Source organism: Amblyomma mixtum, chromosome 1, assembly GCF_055824585.1.
Source record: "Amblyomma mixtum isolate Tamu chromosome 1, ASM5582458v1, whole genome shotgun sequence".
Classification (NCBI taxonomy): domain Eukaryota; kingdom Metazoa; phylum Arthropoda; class Arachnida; order Ixodida; family Ixodidae; genus Amblyomma; species Amblyomma mixtum.
The window spans coordinates 269689002-269705565 of record NC_143012.1 but is presented as its reverse complement, the minus strand read 5'-3'; the positions used below and the strand labels follow the sequence as shown (position 1 = coordinate 269705565).

Below are 16564 nucleotides of genomic sequence, written 5' to 3'. Positions count from 1 at the left end.
CTGCGACGGTGCGCTGCATACTTATTTCTGGCCCGTGGTATTGCTCTGCGTTTCCAATTCTAAAAGATGTACCAACTCGCGCGAGTCTCTGCATTAACTGAGATCTGACGTAGATGCGATCAAGTTGTCCTTAGCAGCAAACCTCTGCAGTTTGGGACCATGATAACTGCAACAGAAAGATGCAAGAAGCCTATGAAAGGCACTACACAAAAGTTCTTGGTAAAAGTACATCGTCTCCAAAATCCAAAGGACCGCTACTTTTCTGTTTAGTCTCCGGGCTTAATAAGAGGGTGGCTTTTCTGTGGGGCGCGGATATGGTACCCAAAAATATTTCCCAGGCAGTTTTTGATCAACAGCACCACGGAAGATAAAATTAATTCGATCTGCTTCTTTATTCTCAAGTGGCTTAACATCACTTTTCACTATTTGCTTTTGCCACGTTTCCGATCGTTTGTGCTTTTCATAGTCATTGGAGAGTGCCAATTTCAAGCTAAATAGGTCCAGAAGTCTGTGTGAAGTTTGGTGCTGGGCTAGTTGGTGCATTTCTTTCGGCTGAAGTTATCGCTACACGTGGCATTAGTGCGTGTGCGACATTTTATGTCCTAGTTTCGATTTTGGTAGTAAATCACAGCTTTTTACTGGCACAGACTATTATAGTCGGATAAAACTGAAATCCAACTTTAGTAGCTCATCGTTCTGCGTTCTTCCCTTGTATTTGTCGCGTGTAGCCCTAACATAAACCAGACGCCGGTCTAGCCACCGTGGTTACTGGCAGGCTTAAAAGATAGAGATGCACTTAAAAACTCTAAGACGTTTTGTTCTTTTCTGGGGCGAAAAAATAGCAACGGTAGTAGTATTGGTCTGAGTACTATATACGCAATCACGGCGCATAATCATTCACAACTGTCTTTGAAACTTTTACACTCTCAGTAATTTCAAATGTGTGGTTTTGTTTGTTACAATAAAATGAACGCGAATAACGAGATTTGTCCTATGCGGACGGGTTCAGTTCAGTTCAGTTTATTACCTTAAAGAACCCCGCAGGGGTATTACATGACGGGTGAAAGCAGAAAGGGCTGTGGCTAGGAGACCATTCCTGCCGTCGTCTCGACACTTCTCTGTTCATACTGCTCAGGTGACGTTCAAGAAGCTCATAGGTGACGTGTCATTCGGCCAGCTGTCTCTCTTCTTCTCGCTCATCGGCTTCCTCAACTTGCTGCTCATGTGGCCTGTGCTGCTGGCGCTCTACCTGCTACGCTTCGAAACCATTGTCTGGGGCCGCATGCCCTGGGGAATGCTTGCCGGTGCTGGCGCGCTATCGCTACGTAAGTTGTACGTCTCGAACCGTCCTCAGAGCTATATGCACGTCGGAGAAGCTTAATGTGCACGAGGTTTACCTCGGTCGGTGTACCTATGTTGTTAGAGCTCGTCGTCCCACACATGGCGCTTTCTTGCTGGCACGGAGAGTTTGATTAGAACGAAAGTAAAAAATGCTTTCAGCACCAGAGCATTCCGTGGGTTGTAAGGTCCGAAGTAAAGCAGTTAAATTGAAGACTGGTCACGTAAGTTACGGCGGACATGCCAAATCTTTAAATAGTCGTGACAAAGGACAAAGCGGCGAAAACATCCCAATAGGCGACAGGCTGTATGCTCTCTGCGCATGCAAATATTGCAATAAATGGTAATAATTGTGCTATGTGCAAAAACGAGGGCACTGCAATCAATGAGTGAAAGTTTCATTTAAGGAATACGTAGGTGTTGCGAAGAGCACGAGTGATGGTCATTATCAACGGCAACACATTAAATTTCGGCTCCAAAGTGTGTGAAAACTAGTTGTGAATGCATGTAGAAGAGTGATGGTTTGGCCTAGTGCGTAATTCACATGAGCTTTCATAGCGCAAAACGACGAAAGGACAAGGCTTAGAGAATGAATGTAGCGCGCCGCACAGGCAACGAGGGACAGAACTACGGGACATGCATTGCATCTAGTGTTATGCAACAATTAGCCCAACAGTAACAGTTACTGAGTGCCTGCAAAGAGTGTCGAGAGACATTTTCTGTTTGATTTCTTTTCTCGCATCATGAATTTGATTTACTTTGCTTTATTTTACCCCATATGTACAGCTAGACAAGATACGCAATGTGACAATCATTGTACGAAGAACATTGTGTATAATGTTTGTTAATTAAGGCGGAAAAAGCGATAATTTTTTGTCTTTACAGAATCAACCTCGAACGACAACAAACAGCTCTTAAGAAAGAATAATGCATTTTCACAAATGGCAGATGATTCACCTTTTAAATGATGCATGTGACTTCAGAGTAATGAGTGCCAGTCAGGAAAATTGACTAATGCTTGGCTGTTTCTTTCTTTCAGTATCAAATTTGCTGGGGAATTTCGGCATCGTGTGGACGTTTGAAATATTCCTCACACTAGGACTTGCGTTTGCCGTGCCAATTTCTGCGAGTAAGTATTGCACTTCCCTGCAAATCTTATACGCATTACCTTTTCATTCAGTAAAACACGTACCAGAAGAATTCTAGTATTTTTGGAAATGCAGCGCTTTATCTTGTTTTTCTTTGAATAAGTGAGCGCAGATAATGCGCAAATTATTTTCTGTTTAAATGTGAAGGAGTCATCTTAATACAGGTACCAAAGCTACATTCGATTTCAATCTTTAAAGATATTGTAACTCATGTGAATTTAAACGCCATTAGAATGAAACTAGGCCACAGAAGTTTTGTTCCAGACCTTCTACTTAGCTGTAATCAGTTAGATCCTTCCCGACATTTTAACCAATCCGTAAACGGCACCGTACGTGCAAGTACTCGCTGGGATTGCATTTGAAGGCTGAACTCTCGGGCTTTATTACTTTTGTCTCAATGATATCGATTTCTGAACGTCTTCACGTTCGCTATTCATAGCCTCGCAGTGTAGAGGGTCTGGATAAAAGAACTTTTATGTTTTTTATTTTCAAGATTTTTTAGTTTGTCGCCATAAGCTCATGTAGTCGAAGACAGGAGTCACGAAGTGCACAGTTCGTTTTTCTGCCTTCAAGGGCGTCGTTCATGCTAATAATATGGTGTGAAGTTGGTGTCACGTAGGCCTTGCGCACAGCAAAAGCTTAAATTAGGCGGCACGATGTTTACAGCGGACATTAAGATGAATTTCACATCTTGCTGCATGCTGTAGAAGCTTCGCATACCCTTTAATACGAGCTCAAGAAACTTAGAGAGGTCAAGAGACAGCGATGTTTTTTACTGCTTGCACTTGGCGTCAGCATAGAACTTGCCCGCAGTATTAGCCTTTCATAAATAGCTATTACGTATTTACTCGCATAATCCTCGCACTTTTTTTCGCAGAAAATCGGTGCGAAGTTAGGGGGTGCGATAATTACGCGGGGAAAATTTTTGAACAATGCTTTGGAGTGCTGAAAGCAAATGTAAATAGGCTGTGAACCGGGGTTCTCAAGCCAGCTATTGTAAATTTAACCAAAACTTCAATTGCAAGCAGGACTTACGTTTGTAATAAAACCACAGAGACGACAAACACTAGCTGCAGAAACACACTCGACAGCTTTTAGCTTAAAGGCAGCGGTGTAGCTTGCGTATCGCCCCATGGCGAAGCGGCACCGAGAGCACGGTGACAAAAGTAGCACGCACTGAGCGAGGCCTACGAAAGTCTTCGCAAAATGGCAGAACTATGCGCGGAACTCGGGAGAACGTGCGGCGGTACCAGCGGAACAAAACTGACGAAACACCTTCTCGCCTTCTCGCTCTCTTGAATGTTTTTATGTAGCCCAAAGATTCCGCTTTGCTTTGAAGTAATCATTTTCTTTCCTATCTGAGCTGTAGTTGTCTTAGGCTGTAGCTGGGTCATCCGCTCCTTTGTATCTGTTAGTCCTTTTATCATTAGTTTGGTAATGCTATATTTTGATAGTGCATGCACTTTTCCTTAGTTCTGTCGAGTGATGTTGGGGATGCGATGATTATGCGAGGAAAAAAAAAATTCCAATTTTCGATAGGCAATGTGGGGGGTGCGAGCATTATGCGAGTGCGAGCATTATGCGAGTAAATACGGTATATCTTATATATTTACATCTTACACTTAAAAGGTGTTGCTAGAAAAAACATGTTACAGCATAAGTTTTCTCAAAGAGCTTCAATTTCTTTCCCCAGCCCGAAATAATACTGCAAAATACTGATACAGGACGACTTCAGGAACTGCATTGAGACCTCGAAAAGTACAAACGGCGTTTACCAAAACCATTATCTAGAGAAAGAATTCGCTAACGCTACTGCGAAACGGACTCGAAATAGTACAGAGATAGTGAACCAGTAGTTTTTGAAGAAAATGCATGAGGAAAAAAATCCCTAGAATCCGTTTTAAAAGTGGTTTCATGCTTCTGCAACATGTTGGATCTTATTAACAGTTTGGAGTTGGGCTCATTTGTGCGAGATCGCCTTAAAGAAAAGAGCGCGGAGGCAGGTCCCAGGAAAGAGCCTTGCACAACAAGAGCACGAACAATTGGTGCTTCTTTGGCGCTTAGCAGAATATCGACAGAGGAAAGACAGGAAATCGTAAAAAAAAAATTCACACCGAAGAGGACAAAGCGTGCAAAAGAAGGGGGCGGATTTACTCGAAGAATCAAGCTCGAGCAAAAGCCTCTTTCACAACCCGTCCAGGCGGAACCTCATGCTTGTTTACAAGCAACGCCGCCATCAGCGTGTTGCCAGCGCGAACAATGAAAGGGAGTTTGCAGACGGAATGCGCCCTTAAAATGGAACAGGGTGCATATTGGGTCTGTAAGTGATTGAACGCTAGTCGACGCGCTGACGGCGAAGTTGCTTGCAAGGGAGAACGAAGTTGCGACTGTGCTGGTTGTGAAAGGAGCTTTTTCTCCGTCTTGATTCTTTGTGTGAATCTGTTTCGGTATTTTCATATTTTACTGTGATTTGTACGATATTGATTGTACGATTTCTTGTCTTACCTTACATTTTTTGGCTTGCGAAATAAACATCTGTTGTTTCCACACGCTTGCATATTGTTTGTTCCTCTCCGCTTGTTGTTTCAGCGATGAGTTCACAACGTCGGCAGTTCAGAAGTTCTGGCGCGATAACGTAAGATCACTAGCGATGAGAGAAAACCGCTAGATTTTCTGCCTTGTTCTCATCTAAGAAGAAAGGACAACTGAATCGCGCCCACGGTTCATTAGAGTAACAAATCCTAAGCTATGGGGTTTAACATCCCGACTCGACGCATGGGTTACGGGGACACCGTAGTTTAGAGCTTCGGCTTAATTGACACCACCTGGGATTCTTTAATGTGGGATTCATTAACCATAACGCAGTTAAAAGGTCCGCGATAAAGACGTAGACGATGAACAACAGAAAAGTAACTGAACTGCTGATGTGGCTCGCTGATCGCACATATAAATCATTTGGTAGTTCAGCCGCGGTGGTGTCGATTCTGTTTCCTTCAACTTGCTACTTTTTTATTCTTCCACCTCTCAACGTTTGCCATCAGACATAGCGCTTAGCTACCTAAGGTGAGTGAGTAAGTGTATAACTTTATTGAATTATTAGTTATTGAGCTGGCCTCATGTGAGGCTTATCAATGGTCAGGGCTCCTATTTCACGGGTCCGCTGGCTTCCGCAAGCCTGTTGGATCTTCTGGTCAGGAGGATCTGGTCCTCTAAGTCTGAGCTGGCTAGCAGTGCCTCCAACTGATCCCTGCATGGATTGGTTATGCGAGGTTCTGTGTTGTGTGATGTACACTTTCATGTTATGTGGTACAGGGTTGGTGTTGGCCCCCACCATGGGCATCTTCCCCTAAAAAAATTGCCCTCAAAGTGACGCATCGTTCTTTGCTGTTTCTCAATGCGCAGTCGTAGACGTGTACATCTACGAGGTGATGTTCGAAGGCATGAAGCTGGCCGGAATCTTGCTCATCCTCATCGGCTTCATGCTCGTCCTTCTGCCGGAGGACTGGCCCGACTACCTGACCATGATGCTGCGCTACCGGCGCAGCAACCGTCGGCGCCGCAGCGCCGCCAAGAAGCCTACACCGCAGGACACCACCACTGGACACCGGTCCCGCTTGCGTACGCCGTCGGGACGAGTCAAGTAGCGCTTGGACGGGTTTGAGCTCGGAGACCTACTCAGAGTTCAAATCCAGAACAAGCGACTAGAACAGACGGCGCACTTCAGCGTCGACATGGCGAGCACCGTGTACGGCGGTCAGAGGACTCCGGACAGCGAGCGTCACGAGTACATTTTTTGAGAACTTCAGTAGACTGCGTACACATGCGACCACGCCGTTCTTTGTACGAGACATTCAGTGAGGTGCGAGATAGCGGATGAAGCGATGCATCGCCAGTGCCGTACCGCATGCCTTCTGACAATAAAACACGCAGGAACAAAGTGTCGTGACGACAAGGCTTCTAGACGCTGCTTTACTGCCACTGAACTATGCTGAGATGTTTCTTGCAGTGGTTTGTGCTTTGTTGAAACGGGATCCGCGGTGAACTGAAGCCTTTTTAAGGGTGTGTATAGGTGTGAAGTGGAACTTGTGAAAAAGGATTTTGAGTCCGACTTCTATGTGTGTGTAACTTACGGGACAGTAAGAAGACTTCACAGGATGAACTAACGCAAGTGTGGTTGATTAGGTGGCTGACACTACTAGACTGTTGTGAGGTACAGGCCATATACTTTTGTGCGGATTGAAGGAGACGTACTTTTTCAGTGTAATCTTATGTCATGAACCATATGTTTGCAGTGAAGTGCACAGGTGTGTAGCAAGTGACTTCTTCATTAGCACTGAAAGGCCAGCACTTGTTTCATTTTCAGAAAACGACACAATTTGGGGCGTTTTTACCACAAGAACACAAAGATCTACGACTGTACACCGTATTTGTTGCATTCGGATTTGGTCGGCAGCATCGTAAAGAATCATGACCTACTCAGTTTAGTACATGGGGCTTTCCTTTAAACACTCAGAAACTTCTAACTCCTGAGATAACATTATTTTATGGGAATTATTGCGGTGAATGTTTTGCTGAAACTAAATTGTGGCGAACTTGGAATGTATGTCAAAATAGAACTTGGGATTGTGAATAATTGTTTAGTTTATTGTTCCCGCAAGAATTACTTACTGAGGCGAATTTGCGATTCACGGCTGCGCTATATGCTGCAGAAAAATCTGACTTACTTGTTGACAACTAGGACAGATTGACTAGCAAGTAAATCAATCTTCGGTACACACTGAAGCTTGCGATTCATCAGCAAGGGAAGCATGTTGTCGTTAGTTAGCATCGAATTTTCTGAAGTCTAGTCAGGAGGATTCCAATACATTATGGAGGCTGGTGATGAGAAAATGTAAAGGCGTGTGGGCTCTCATCATACATAATATTTATTTTCAACTTATCTCATTTGAATTAGCCACTCATTGCTCACAAACGCAGCCTGCATCCATGAAGAGCAACATGCATAGAACTGTAGCGTGGAAGCACTGTTTTTATCACGAATGAAATAAAATTTCAACGTGGGTGCGCATGGAAATAAACAGGGGCCATAACGTTTACGTTCACTGGCTGGTGCCATAGTCCATTGTTATGAAATGGCTGTCTTCTATTTCAGTTTTTGCATCTGTGGTTACTGTCATATCTATTCAACGGCGCAGTTGGAAAAGGAGAACAGATACTCGTGTGCCTTTCTGGAACAGTAGGGTATGATGTTCGATAAAAGCATTTGTTGGGCGAGTTTGTGTTTTCGATGATCCATAACTACAGCGCAAACGACAGGACAGAGATGAAGAAGGGACACCACACAGCGCTGTAATGTTATGTCATGGACACCACAGCGCTGCGTGGTGTCCCTTCTTCATCTCTGTCCTGTCGTTTGCGCTGTAGTTATGGAAGGGTATGATGCTTACGTATGTAACTTCTGTGCGCAGACGACATAAGGTACGACAATCGTGGTGATGAAAAAAAAATCATTGTCTGGAAGGAGTATTTTCACACTTGTGGCGTTCTGGAGTGGTCTGTCGGGTAGAGATTTCATTCTCATCTCCTTCCAAAGCATGAAAGCACACTCAGTATAGCTGCACATACCTAAAAGCCCCATATCCTCAGAAGAATGAAAGCCCGTCCCGCAGTTAAATTTTCAGCAAAGTTTCGCTGTTGTTAGTTTCTCAATTCTAAAAAAAAACATTCGCCAGGTCCTGACACAATAATTTAAAACATTTGCATTATAGGCAAGGAGGGTATTCAGCATGCATAAGGACCTACTGCATAGCTAAGAATCGCAGCCTTTTCTCTACAGCGAGCTGAATGTAAACTTTTCTAGAGGATTTCAAGGGTGACGTCCTCGTGGAAGTTTCTTATGTGGCAAATGTGATTTCAAAGCTACCTTTTGTTAACTGCTGATTTCTGCATCATTGCAGTTTTCAAATATCATCATTGCAGTTGAAAAAATCATTGCAGTTTTCAAGAAGGCACACTTTCTCTCCTATTGAATGATACAAGTCAAGTAAATGCGCTGCCTAAAGAGAGTGGTTTAATTTGTTGTGCCATGCTACCAGTAGCCACTATCATAAATTGAACCACGTTTTAGATTTTATTACTTCTGAAATTAACGTGCAGAGCTTCGAGAAGTTTAAAGTCTTATTACGAGGAGATATTTGTTTTTCGAAATGGTGTATTTCAGTAGGTAAAAAGGTAGACAAAATCGAGCACAGCCGAGACCCGCGTGAAGACACCAGGCCTGTGAGGAGCGGCGCAGGATATTCCCCAGGAGGTGATGCCCGCCAGGACCCAAGAACCGTCGCTTCGAAGGCATTGGAGGGGTCCCCCTGAGTCTCCCTGGGAGGAAAAAATATTAAGAAGGCGTGAAGCGGGTCCGTGCTACAATTTGTAATTAATCCAACTTGCGTATATTTTCACTACTTCCTAGCCCATTTTTCATGTGGTTTCTGCAAAGCTGATGGCGTCCCAGAAATATTACTGCGACGGACGCTCCTTTCCACTGTGTAAAGGATAGTACTCGAATCCAAAATAAGCCTAACCACGTGCTTGGCTGCAGTTCTGAACCTGGTTACGTGATCCGGGTACTCTGTGTCACGAGAAGTCGGTGTTCGTAGTGGGAGGCAAGTTGCATGGGCACTAAGAACATCTTGTCTGCGGAATGTTTCCTCAAATATCTTAATATTTCCCACACCGCAGTTTAAGGACACTTTATACAGTTATGCAGAACTGCATTTGCTCTTAGTAGCTGGCATTCTTGGGTTTTGGGAAGGGTACAGTGGGCGCTGTAAAATGTCTATGAAAGACAAAAGATGCGTCACACACACATTAAAAAAAATGCAGTAAACACTCGGGACAATGCGGTGCAATCTTGGAAAAAACTGAATCGAGTGGAAAAGTCGAAATGTTAATTAACATGTTTGCAGCCTGTTAACTTGGTTTGCGCCACTAACCTAAGAGTTTTGTCTATTCACGAGTAACTTGGCTTACTAACGTAGTCACTGCGTGTCATTGTTTGCAAACAGTCGTAGTGGCTCAGTTTGGAATTATGACTCAAAAGCACCAGTTACTTTTTGTGTCTCTCGCTACACACACATTCTAAAAACTCTTCAACGATTCGCCTCTTAGAAACCTGTCTTTAAAGCCTGATAGGTTTTTTACCTTGCACGGTCCTCGTCCCCCTTCGTCGTACCCAGCACAGAGCATCCTGTCTGTCACATTGTTCACGTCTTCGTAGGCCTTTCGGCAGTCGTCCTGTTTCCAGACGTAAAGGTTGGTTTTCTGCAGGACGTCTGTCGTCGAACCGTCTACCGAGCCGCACGGGAGCCGCCATGCGAAGAAAATGTGAAGTTCAAGTCATACAGCATTCGGCCGCCATTTTTCAGTTCACATTTGAAGCTTGTCAAAAGCTGATACCTCAACTTGTGACCAAGTCCTTTCCTTTCGATAATAGGGCAAATAACTGTTTTCAGCAAAACAAGAGAGAAATAAGCTCGCTTGGTTTTCTTGGACGATGAAGGTTGACTCGAATGGTTTTCATTTAACTGTTGGCTCTACCAGTAGTGTTTGCTTTTATTCAAGGGACCAACCAGTTACTGAAACGTGTCATGAGTTTTTTATGGGAATTAAAAGATCTTGCCACATATTTTAAGCACTGAGCACTCCACTATCCAAGAAACGAGGATGTGGAATTTTAATTTGGCATTAAAAATCATCTAAAACGAACTGAAGTGCTATTTTGTGGTGAAACCGTGCCGCTTTCTGCGTAGCCCACTCCGTGACCACACCTCGGTAAAATGTCGCTGATTTGTTATACGTGAAAAAGTTTTTTTTTTTCAGGGACGTCCGTCATGTTTTATTACAGTTCACACTCTCTCCAGTGCGCCATTCGATGAAAAGCCACGCTTCCATCGCATCGCGATGATGTGCTTTTAGCTTTTCACTATATGACGCCACAGCTTTCCGCATTTATAGGATGAATTAAGCGGTAACAGCGGTCCACTAGTACCTTCGTCGACGGGGCGTACGTCACTTTGCCGTGAAAGCTGAGGGCATGGGAACTAAAATGGACGCTACTATATCCTAAGAATATCTAATTAATGTTCAGTGGGAGAACTATACATTACATTTCGGTCCACAACTTTTGTGGACGTGCGATCACCATCGCGCTCGCAGATCATCGTTTCCAATGTCGGGTTACGCAAAAACGGGCGCATACACTGATCGATAAATTCTCGGTAAAAATCTTCCACGGCATTTATAACAAATTTGCTATGGAGCTGATCACCTTAAACATCATGCTTTTTGTGCACCAAAATGAATTGGAGGCTCAAAATTCAGGGGTCGGTTCCTTTAAACAGCTGTTTTCAAAAGAGTCGCACAGTTTGTCACATGAGCTTTTGAGCTGTAAGCGATGCGTTGGCATTTTTTTTTTTGTCATGAACCATTTTGAAACATCGGAAAGCTGAGACCTTCGCATATTTGGTTACAAGAATACAGGGTATCGGAATTATAATCTGCGAAGAATTTTGTCTTATAAAAAAAATGATTTGCCTTCAAGCTGTTCAGTTTAGTGATTTGTTGTAAGCGAGCTCTAACTAGAAAACTGCGAATCTTCATCACGTAACCGAAGGTAAAAGTTCTAAAGTGAATTCGGAGGTAAAGGTAGCTTATGTGAATTCTTTATAAGAGCGTTTTCTATCATGGTTCACAGTCGAGAAATGCCTAGAAGCGGCCACACCGCTACTTTTTTAGAGTTTTGTTTCGAACAAAAGTGGATACCCAGCTCAGAAGAGATGCACAGCTTCCTATTATCTGAGTGGTGGTGGTATGTGGAGTTTAACGCCCCGAAGCGACATATGGGCTATCAGGAACACCTTAGTGAACGGCTCCGGTTTAATTTATACCACTTGTGGTTCTTAACGTGCGCTGTCATCGTACAACACACAGGGGCGTTTCTGCATTTCACCTCTGTCCAAACGTCGCTGCTGCAGCCGGGATTCAGCTGGCAACCTCGGGAGAAGCCGAACGTCAAAGCCACTGAGCCACCGCGGCAGGTTTGCGTGAATTACAGAAATCTGACACGACAAGAAGTAAATGAACACGGGCAGCACAAACTTGTTACGTGACAAAACCGTGGAGAATAAGACATTCGTTTCTTCTTACCCATTCTCGGATAACCCCAGCCTGTTATGACGCAAGTCTGGCCAGTAAAGTCATCCGACGGCTTCGGCATACAGATGGGGCTTAGGTAGTCGTCAAAGAAGAAATCCATCGGCTCATCCAGCCTGATTAAGGCGATGTCGTAATCCACTGTGTCTTCATTGTAATAAGGGTGTTTTATAATCTGGACAGAACATTTAAGAGGTGGCCATAATAAGACTGCGCTGTCATATCTGTGTTCACAAAACTAACAAGAAGTCCCTTGCTAACTGACCTCAGATACGTAATAATAGCGCTCTGTTAGTTCCTTTCGAAAAAGATGGTCCTTGCCGACGTAGACCTTGTAAAATATCGGCGAGTATCTGAAAGAGCGTGAACACAGAAGTGTGAGGAAAATACCACATTCGTGACATTATCATGTCAAAAAATTTGCAGCCTGTTGCTGCTACGATTGTAGAAATGAGTTTAAAATCCTCGGAGGTATATAACTACACGTAACCACTATTAGCAAATGGCTTTATTTCGAACGCGCGTACTAAATGAGTTTAGAGCTCTAAGGTAGAGCTTCCACTACTTGCGTCAGACTGTTTTCTTTGTTTCCTAAAGGAGCCTTTTCATAAACCAAATAGAATATTGAAATAGCCACTGTGAAAACGAGTTTCAAGGAGTTTAAAAGCACTTCGTGCTTCAAATAAGTATAAATAGATATCGAAGTCTCTGTTGAAGACAGGCAAGATCATCATCTTCAGGCGTATGGGCATCGAAGACAAGGCTTTGTGTGGACTTCTTACGCTTAGCAGTTCTCTTTCCGAAGGAAGAAGAATATTTCTTTTGTACACATAGACGATTGTGTCAGTAGCAAAATAAACATAGCTGACAATCTACTCGGACTTCGTGACTCTCTTAGTTTCGGCAGTCAAACGTTACTGCTGGCGAAATCTTTCACTGAGCGGAAGTTTCTTATCTTACAAGGTGAATACACTTGGAGCTGGTTTTGAAAAAAAATGTGAGAGCTCGTAATTCTTTATGAAGCGGCAATTTAAGAAGCATGGATACATCAGCACTCATTATTCCGAGTTTTGTGTACCTCGTTAGGTTTGGTTCATCTGATTTTTAGTGCAAATAGTGACTGCATCAGCACCACCCTCTTTGTTCATTTTGTCGCTGCTGTCAAAAGAGCTGAATGACTCTCCCTGAGGTTCTCACCGATGGTGGTGCCCTTCAGATTCTAGCCAAAAAGTAATGACTAATATCCTACAGCCACTCGGCTCAGCCACACTGCACCAGCAAGCGCCCAGGGTTACACACGCAAAGTGGGCTCACTTCATGCAATGAGCAGCCGTAAGGATCCAATACTCGTTGAGGATGACGCCTCCGCACTGGTGGCTGCTGAACACCTGCACAGACACCTGCCAGGGGAACTCGAGCGGACCAGCGTCACTTCCTCCGACGATGCGCTCCGTGTCGTATAGCAGGTTCCGTTGGCCGCATTGCTTCGCGGTGGCTTCGGAGGAAAAGTGCGGGCGACAGGCGCTGAACACAGCAGTTTGCTCGGGGCCGCGGCAAGTAGACTGTCATGTGTGTATCGATGTTCACGTGGGCAATGCGGTATTGGTGTTTTGTTGTTGCTTACCTTGTGCAAACGGAATTGTCTCGAAATGTTACGATGTAGAAAAATGCGATTTGCAAAAATTTAGGTGAAATTAAGCTGACCCCTGAAAGTGGACAATCTCGGTTCACAAAACTTCGTCTTCCCATGTCCAACATTCTCGGATAAAAGCTTTGAAAACTTGAAAATTGGGAGACACTGTTATGGAAATATTGAAGTTGATAGTCCGTTCTTCTGATATGTAGCAAAATCTTTCCTTTAAAGTGTTTCCACCGATCGCATCGAACATTTAAGGCTGATATAGAAAACCAATGGGGAACGCTTTCGACAACAGCTAAAACGTTAATAAAAAAAAAATACAAAGCTTCCGTCGGGTGATCCGTGAATATATTGATTGTTACAGTGAAATCTTACATTATAGGAAAAAATTGCGTTCATAAACGGTTTCCTGGTCAAAAATGCTTTGGTCCAGAATTGTTGGGTATGAGGCCAGATTTGAGAGCCACTAGGAATATTCTGCACCCAGGGATGAAGAAAAGTAGAAACAAAGGTGAGGATGGCTTCACACGCGTTGTGTCACGTTGTGGGTTGGGCTTTCGCGCTCTGTTGGTCGGGATTTTAAATGGGACGCTATCTGGCACACCGTTAAAAAGTGCCTTCTCAAGAGTCGGGACCTTTTCCTCAGAACTATTATTTCTCGGAAAATTTGTGCCAAACATCGACGACAATTACGTCCTTAATGTATGACTTTTAAGTGAACTTCCGGGCTAGTAACAGGAAATATTTTATCAATGATTACTGGAAAAGGATTTGCTCATATTTTTATTGTGAACATAAAAGAAGCCTAAAATATGAGCAAATTGTACTGCTTGGATATATGCCGAGAAATAACAGGGTGGGTAAACATAAACAACTACTTAAGTAAAAACAGCGCTTAAACAAGGGACAAGAAATTGTGCTGCTTGGACATATGCCGAGAAAGAATAAGATGGGTAAACGTAAATAACTACTTAAGGACAAACGGAGTTTAAACAGGGGACTAGAAAGAACACGAAGGCACAACACTGCGTCACAATTAAATAACTACTATAGCATGCTCTATATTTAGAGATAAAAAAAGAAACGTTCTGCCGTGGTCATACGAACGGCGATGACATATTGCTCATAACACTTTCAAGATAAGGAATCCGGACCAATAATTGTGTCTTGACACTTATCATAATTTTTGAAATCTTATAAGAGAGTTACTTATGATCATTCTTCTGAGTGCGTCTGTTTCACAAATACGGCTGCGAGAAAAAAGAGGGGGCAATGAACAACAATATTTATTTATCCCTCAACGTTACCTTTACTTGCTTCTGCAGGCCTCTTGACTAGCGCTCGCTAGGTCTGCCGATTTCTAAGCTTGTTGGTAAAGCTTAAGAAACCCAAACGTACACAGAGATAAAAAAAATGTACGCAGCCTTTCATAATCAGGAACATTCACTTTAATTGACGGGTGGCTCAACAAAAGTTAAACGGTCTCGACAGCAAGCCATGGAATAGTGTACCCACCGCTTACTCAACGTGTTTTAAGAAAGTGATCGAGTAAATGTCTGCCGGTTATATCTGAGTAGCAAGGATACAACCGCTACCGCTAGTCACTGTCTGCGTTTCACTTATTGTCTTCGATCTATCTGGAATTTGTTTATGGCACAACAGGCAGTAACTACCTTCTCATAACGCGTCAATATCTCCGACTTCAATTCCTAAAGTAAGTTAGGCAGCATGAAAGGCCAAATGAACTCTGCCCAAATCACATGAAAACAAAAGTGACCTGGGGACCAATGCGGAATGCGAGCTGACAGAAAAGTACCTACAAAGTGTTCATCACAGACTGCTACGAACTGTCATGGTCAGGACTAGGAGCTTAAGTTCAGGGAGCAGTAAGCTACCGCACAATGGTTGTCACCATGCACAAACCAAAAATTTCAAGAGCAAGCACAGGGGCACAGAAGACTCAAAAATAGTTAAAGCAACTTACCAACTTTCAGAAGGAAGACGAGCAAAGGGAGCAGCTCTAATCCAGATCTCATCGCGAACAGCGCCCGCACAGCTGTGAACTAAATTTGCCCGGTCAGCTTGGAAGCATTACTTGGGCGAAGCGCACGCCAAAACAGGATGCGAAAGGGTTTGTTGCTCAACTGCAGACACCTTGAACGACGTCACAGGAGAGCCGTTGAACATTGCATCGGGGACCGAGGACACCGACTTATCTTTACACGCGGTGCATCTTTCACGCAGCGCAGTCCGAGACCAGGTTCCCTGGCTGGCGCCCATATCTGGGGCGACTCAAACTCAGGCCATAAACCTTGTCCCTTCCCTCAACACTCACATAGATATAAGCGCACGGGGTCAGGTCGTAGGATTGCTGCTATCTCTCCGAGCATTACGCAGTGTATTTCCCATCACTAAACGCAGGGAGATGGCACCTATAACACATATAATTATGTGTCAGCATTAATCGAAAACAGATGTCCTAAACGATTTCAATTAAGACAGCGATACAGCTTGTGTCAAATGATGCAAACAGTTCCCGATGCGTACACGGCACCACAAGGAATATTTGATGAACCGAAGGTCCCATGGCCTCCGTGCGCTGAAGGCTAGCTGTAAAAACATTCGTGTAGGAGATTGCAGTACCCATGAAAAGGAGCAAGGGCTCGTAAACTAATACGTAGACCTCCACTACTGTGTTTCTTCCGACCCCTGTTACAACAGTGTTACGGGAGAGGTCCCCCGCCTTTGACCTCTCAATAAAAATTGTGTTTCTGACGGCTTGTGTGCCTGTGGGTCGTAGAATTCTCTGTTTTGCAATATAACCAGTGCACGGAGCTCCACTCCAGTTCATTTAAATTAGTCAGCTCTGATCACAAGAAAAAAAAAAATTGCCTGCGACTGCTGTGACTAGATTTTTGTTACCAACTTTGAGGCGACATCTACTGGCGCCGAATAGGAGTACAATCCATATTCGTCCCGGAACGCGAGGTTAATTCTTCCTTGCCTTTATAGATGGCGCGTCGCTCCCGGTAAAGCAGAAGAATTGAACGCGCGCGGGGAACAAAATGAGCGTGGCAACTCGTTTGTTTGCCCAATAGTCTGCATCATCACAAAATGATTCACACACATTTCAATACTTTAGTACTACCTTGCACACACTCTGTCACCACGAAGAGGATAACGCCGAGGATAAATTTATGATGAACGGGAAAGTCGACAAAGATACCACCTC

At 43.9% G+C, this 16564-nt stretch overlaps 2 protein-coding genes across 7 annotated transcripts in view; one reads left to right on the top strand and one right to left on the bottom strand.

Annotated features, from left to right (window-relative positions):
- Positions 1-7691, top strand: part of LOC149371665 (solute carrier family 35 member F3-like) — a 317875-nt gene extending 310184 nt beyond the window's left edge. For 5 of the 6 annotated variants that reach the window (XM_089565903.1, XM_089565902.1, XM_089565904.1 and 2 more), the window contains 3 exons: positions 1136-1325; positions 2378-2467; positions 5889-7689. In XM_089565903.1, the coding sequence (XP_089422029.1) occupies positions 1136-1325; positions 2378-2467; positions 5889-6130 (522 nt within the window). In that variant the 3' untranslated portion in view covers positions 6131-7689. Of the gene's footprint in view, positions 1-1135; positions 1326-2377; positions 2468-5888 lie in introns of all 6 variants that reach the window. The other variant, XM_089565906.1, reaches the window with a different exon arrangement.
- Positions 7692-8679: 988 nt separating this feature from the next.
- LOC149371664 (transmembrane protease serine 6-like) lies at positions 8680-15608 on the bottom strand. Its single transcript, XM_089565900.1, has 6 exons — positions 15317-15608; positions 13008-13188; positions 11959-12046; positions 11688-11868; positions 9684-9829; positions 8680-8861 (listed from the first exon to the last, which is right to left on the bottom strand). The coding sequence occupies exons 1-6, from the start codon at positions 15366-15368 to the stop codon at positions 8703-8705; spliced, it is 807 nt and encodes a 268-aa protein (XP_089422026.1). The 5' UTR covers positions 15369-15608; the 3' UTR covers positions 8680-8702.
- Positions 15609-16564: the final 956 nt, after the last annotated feature.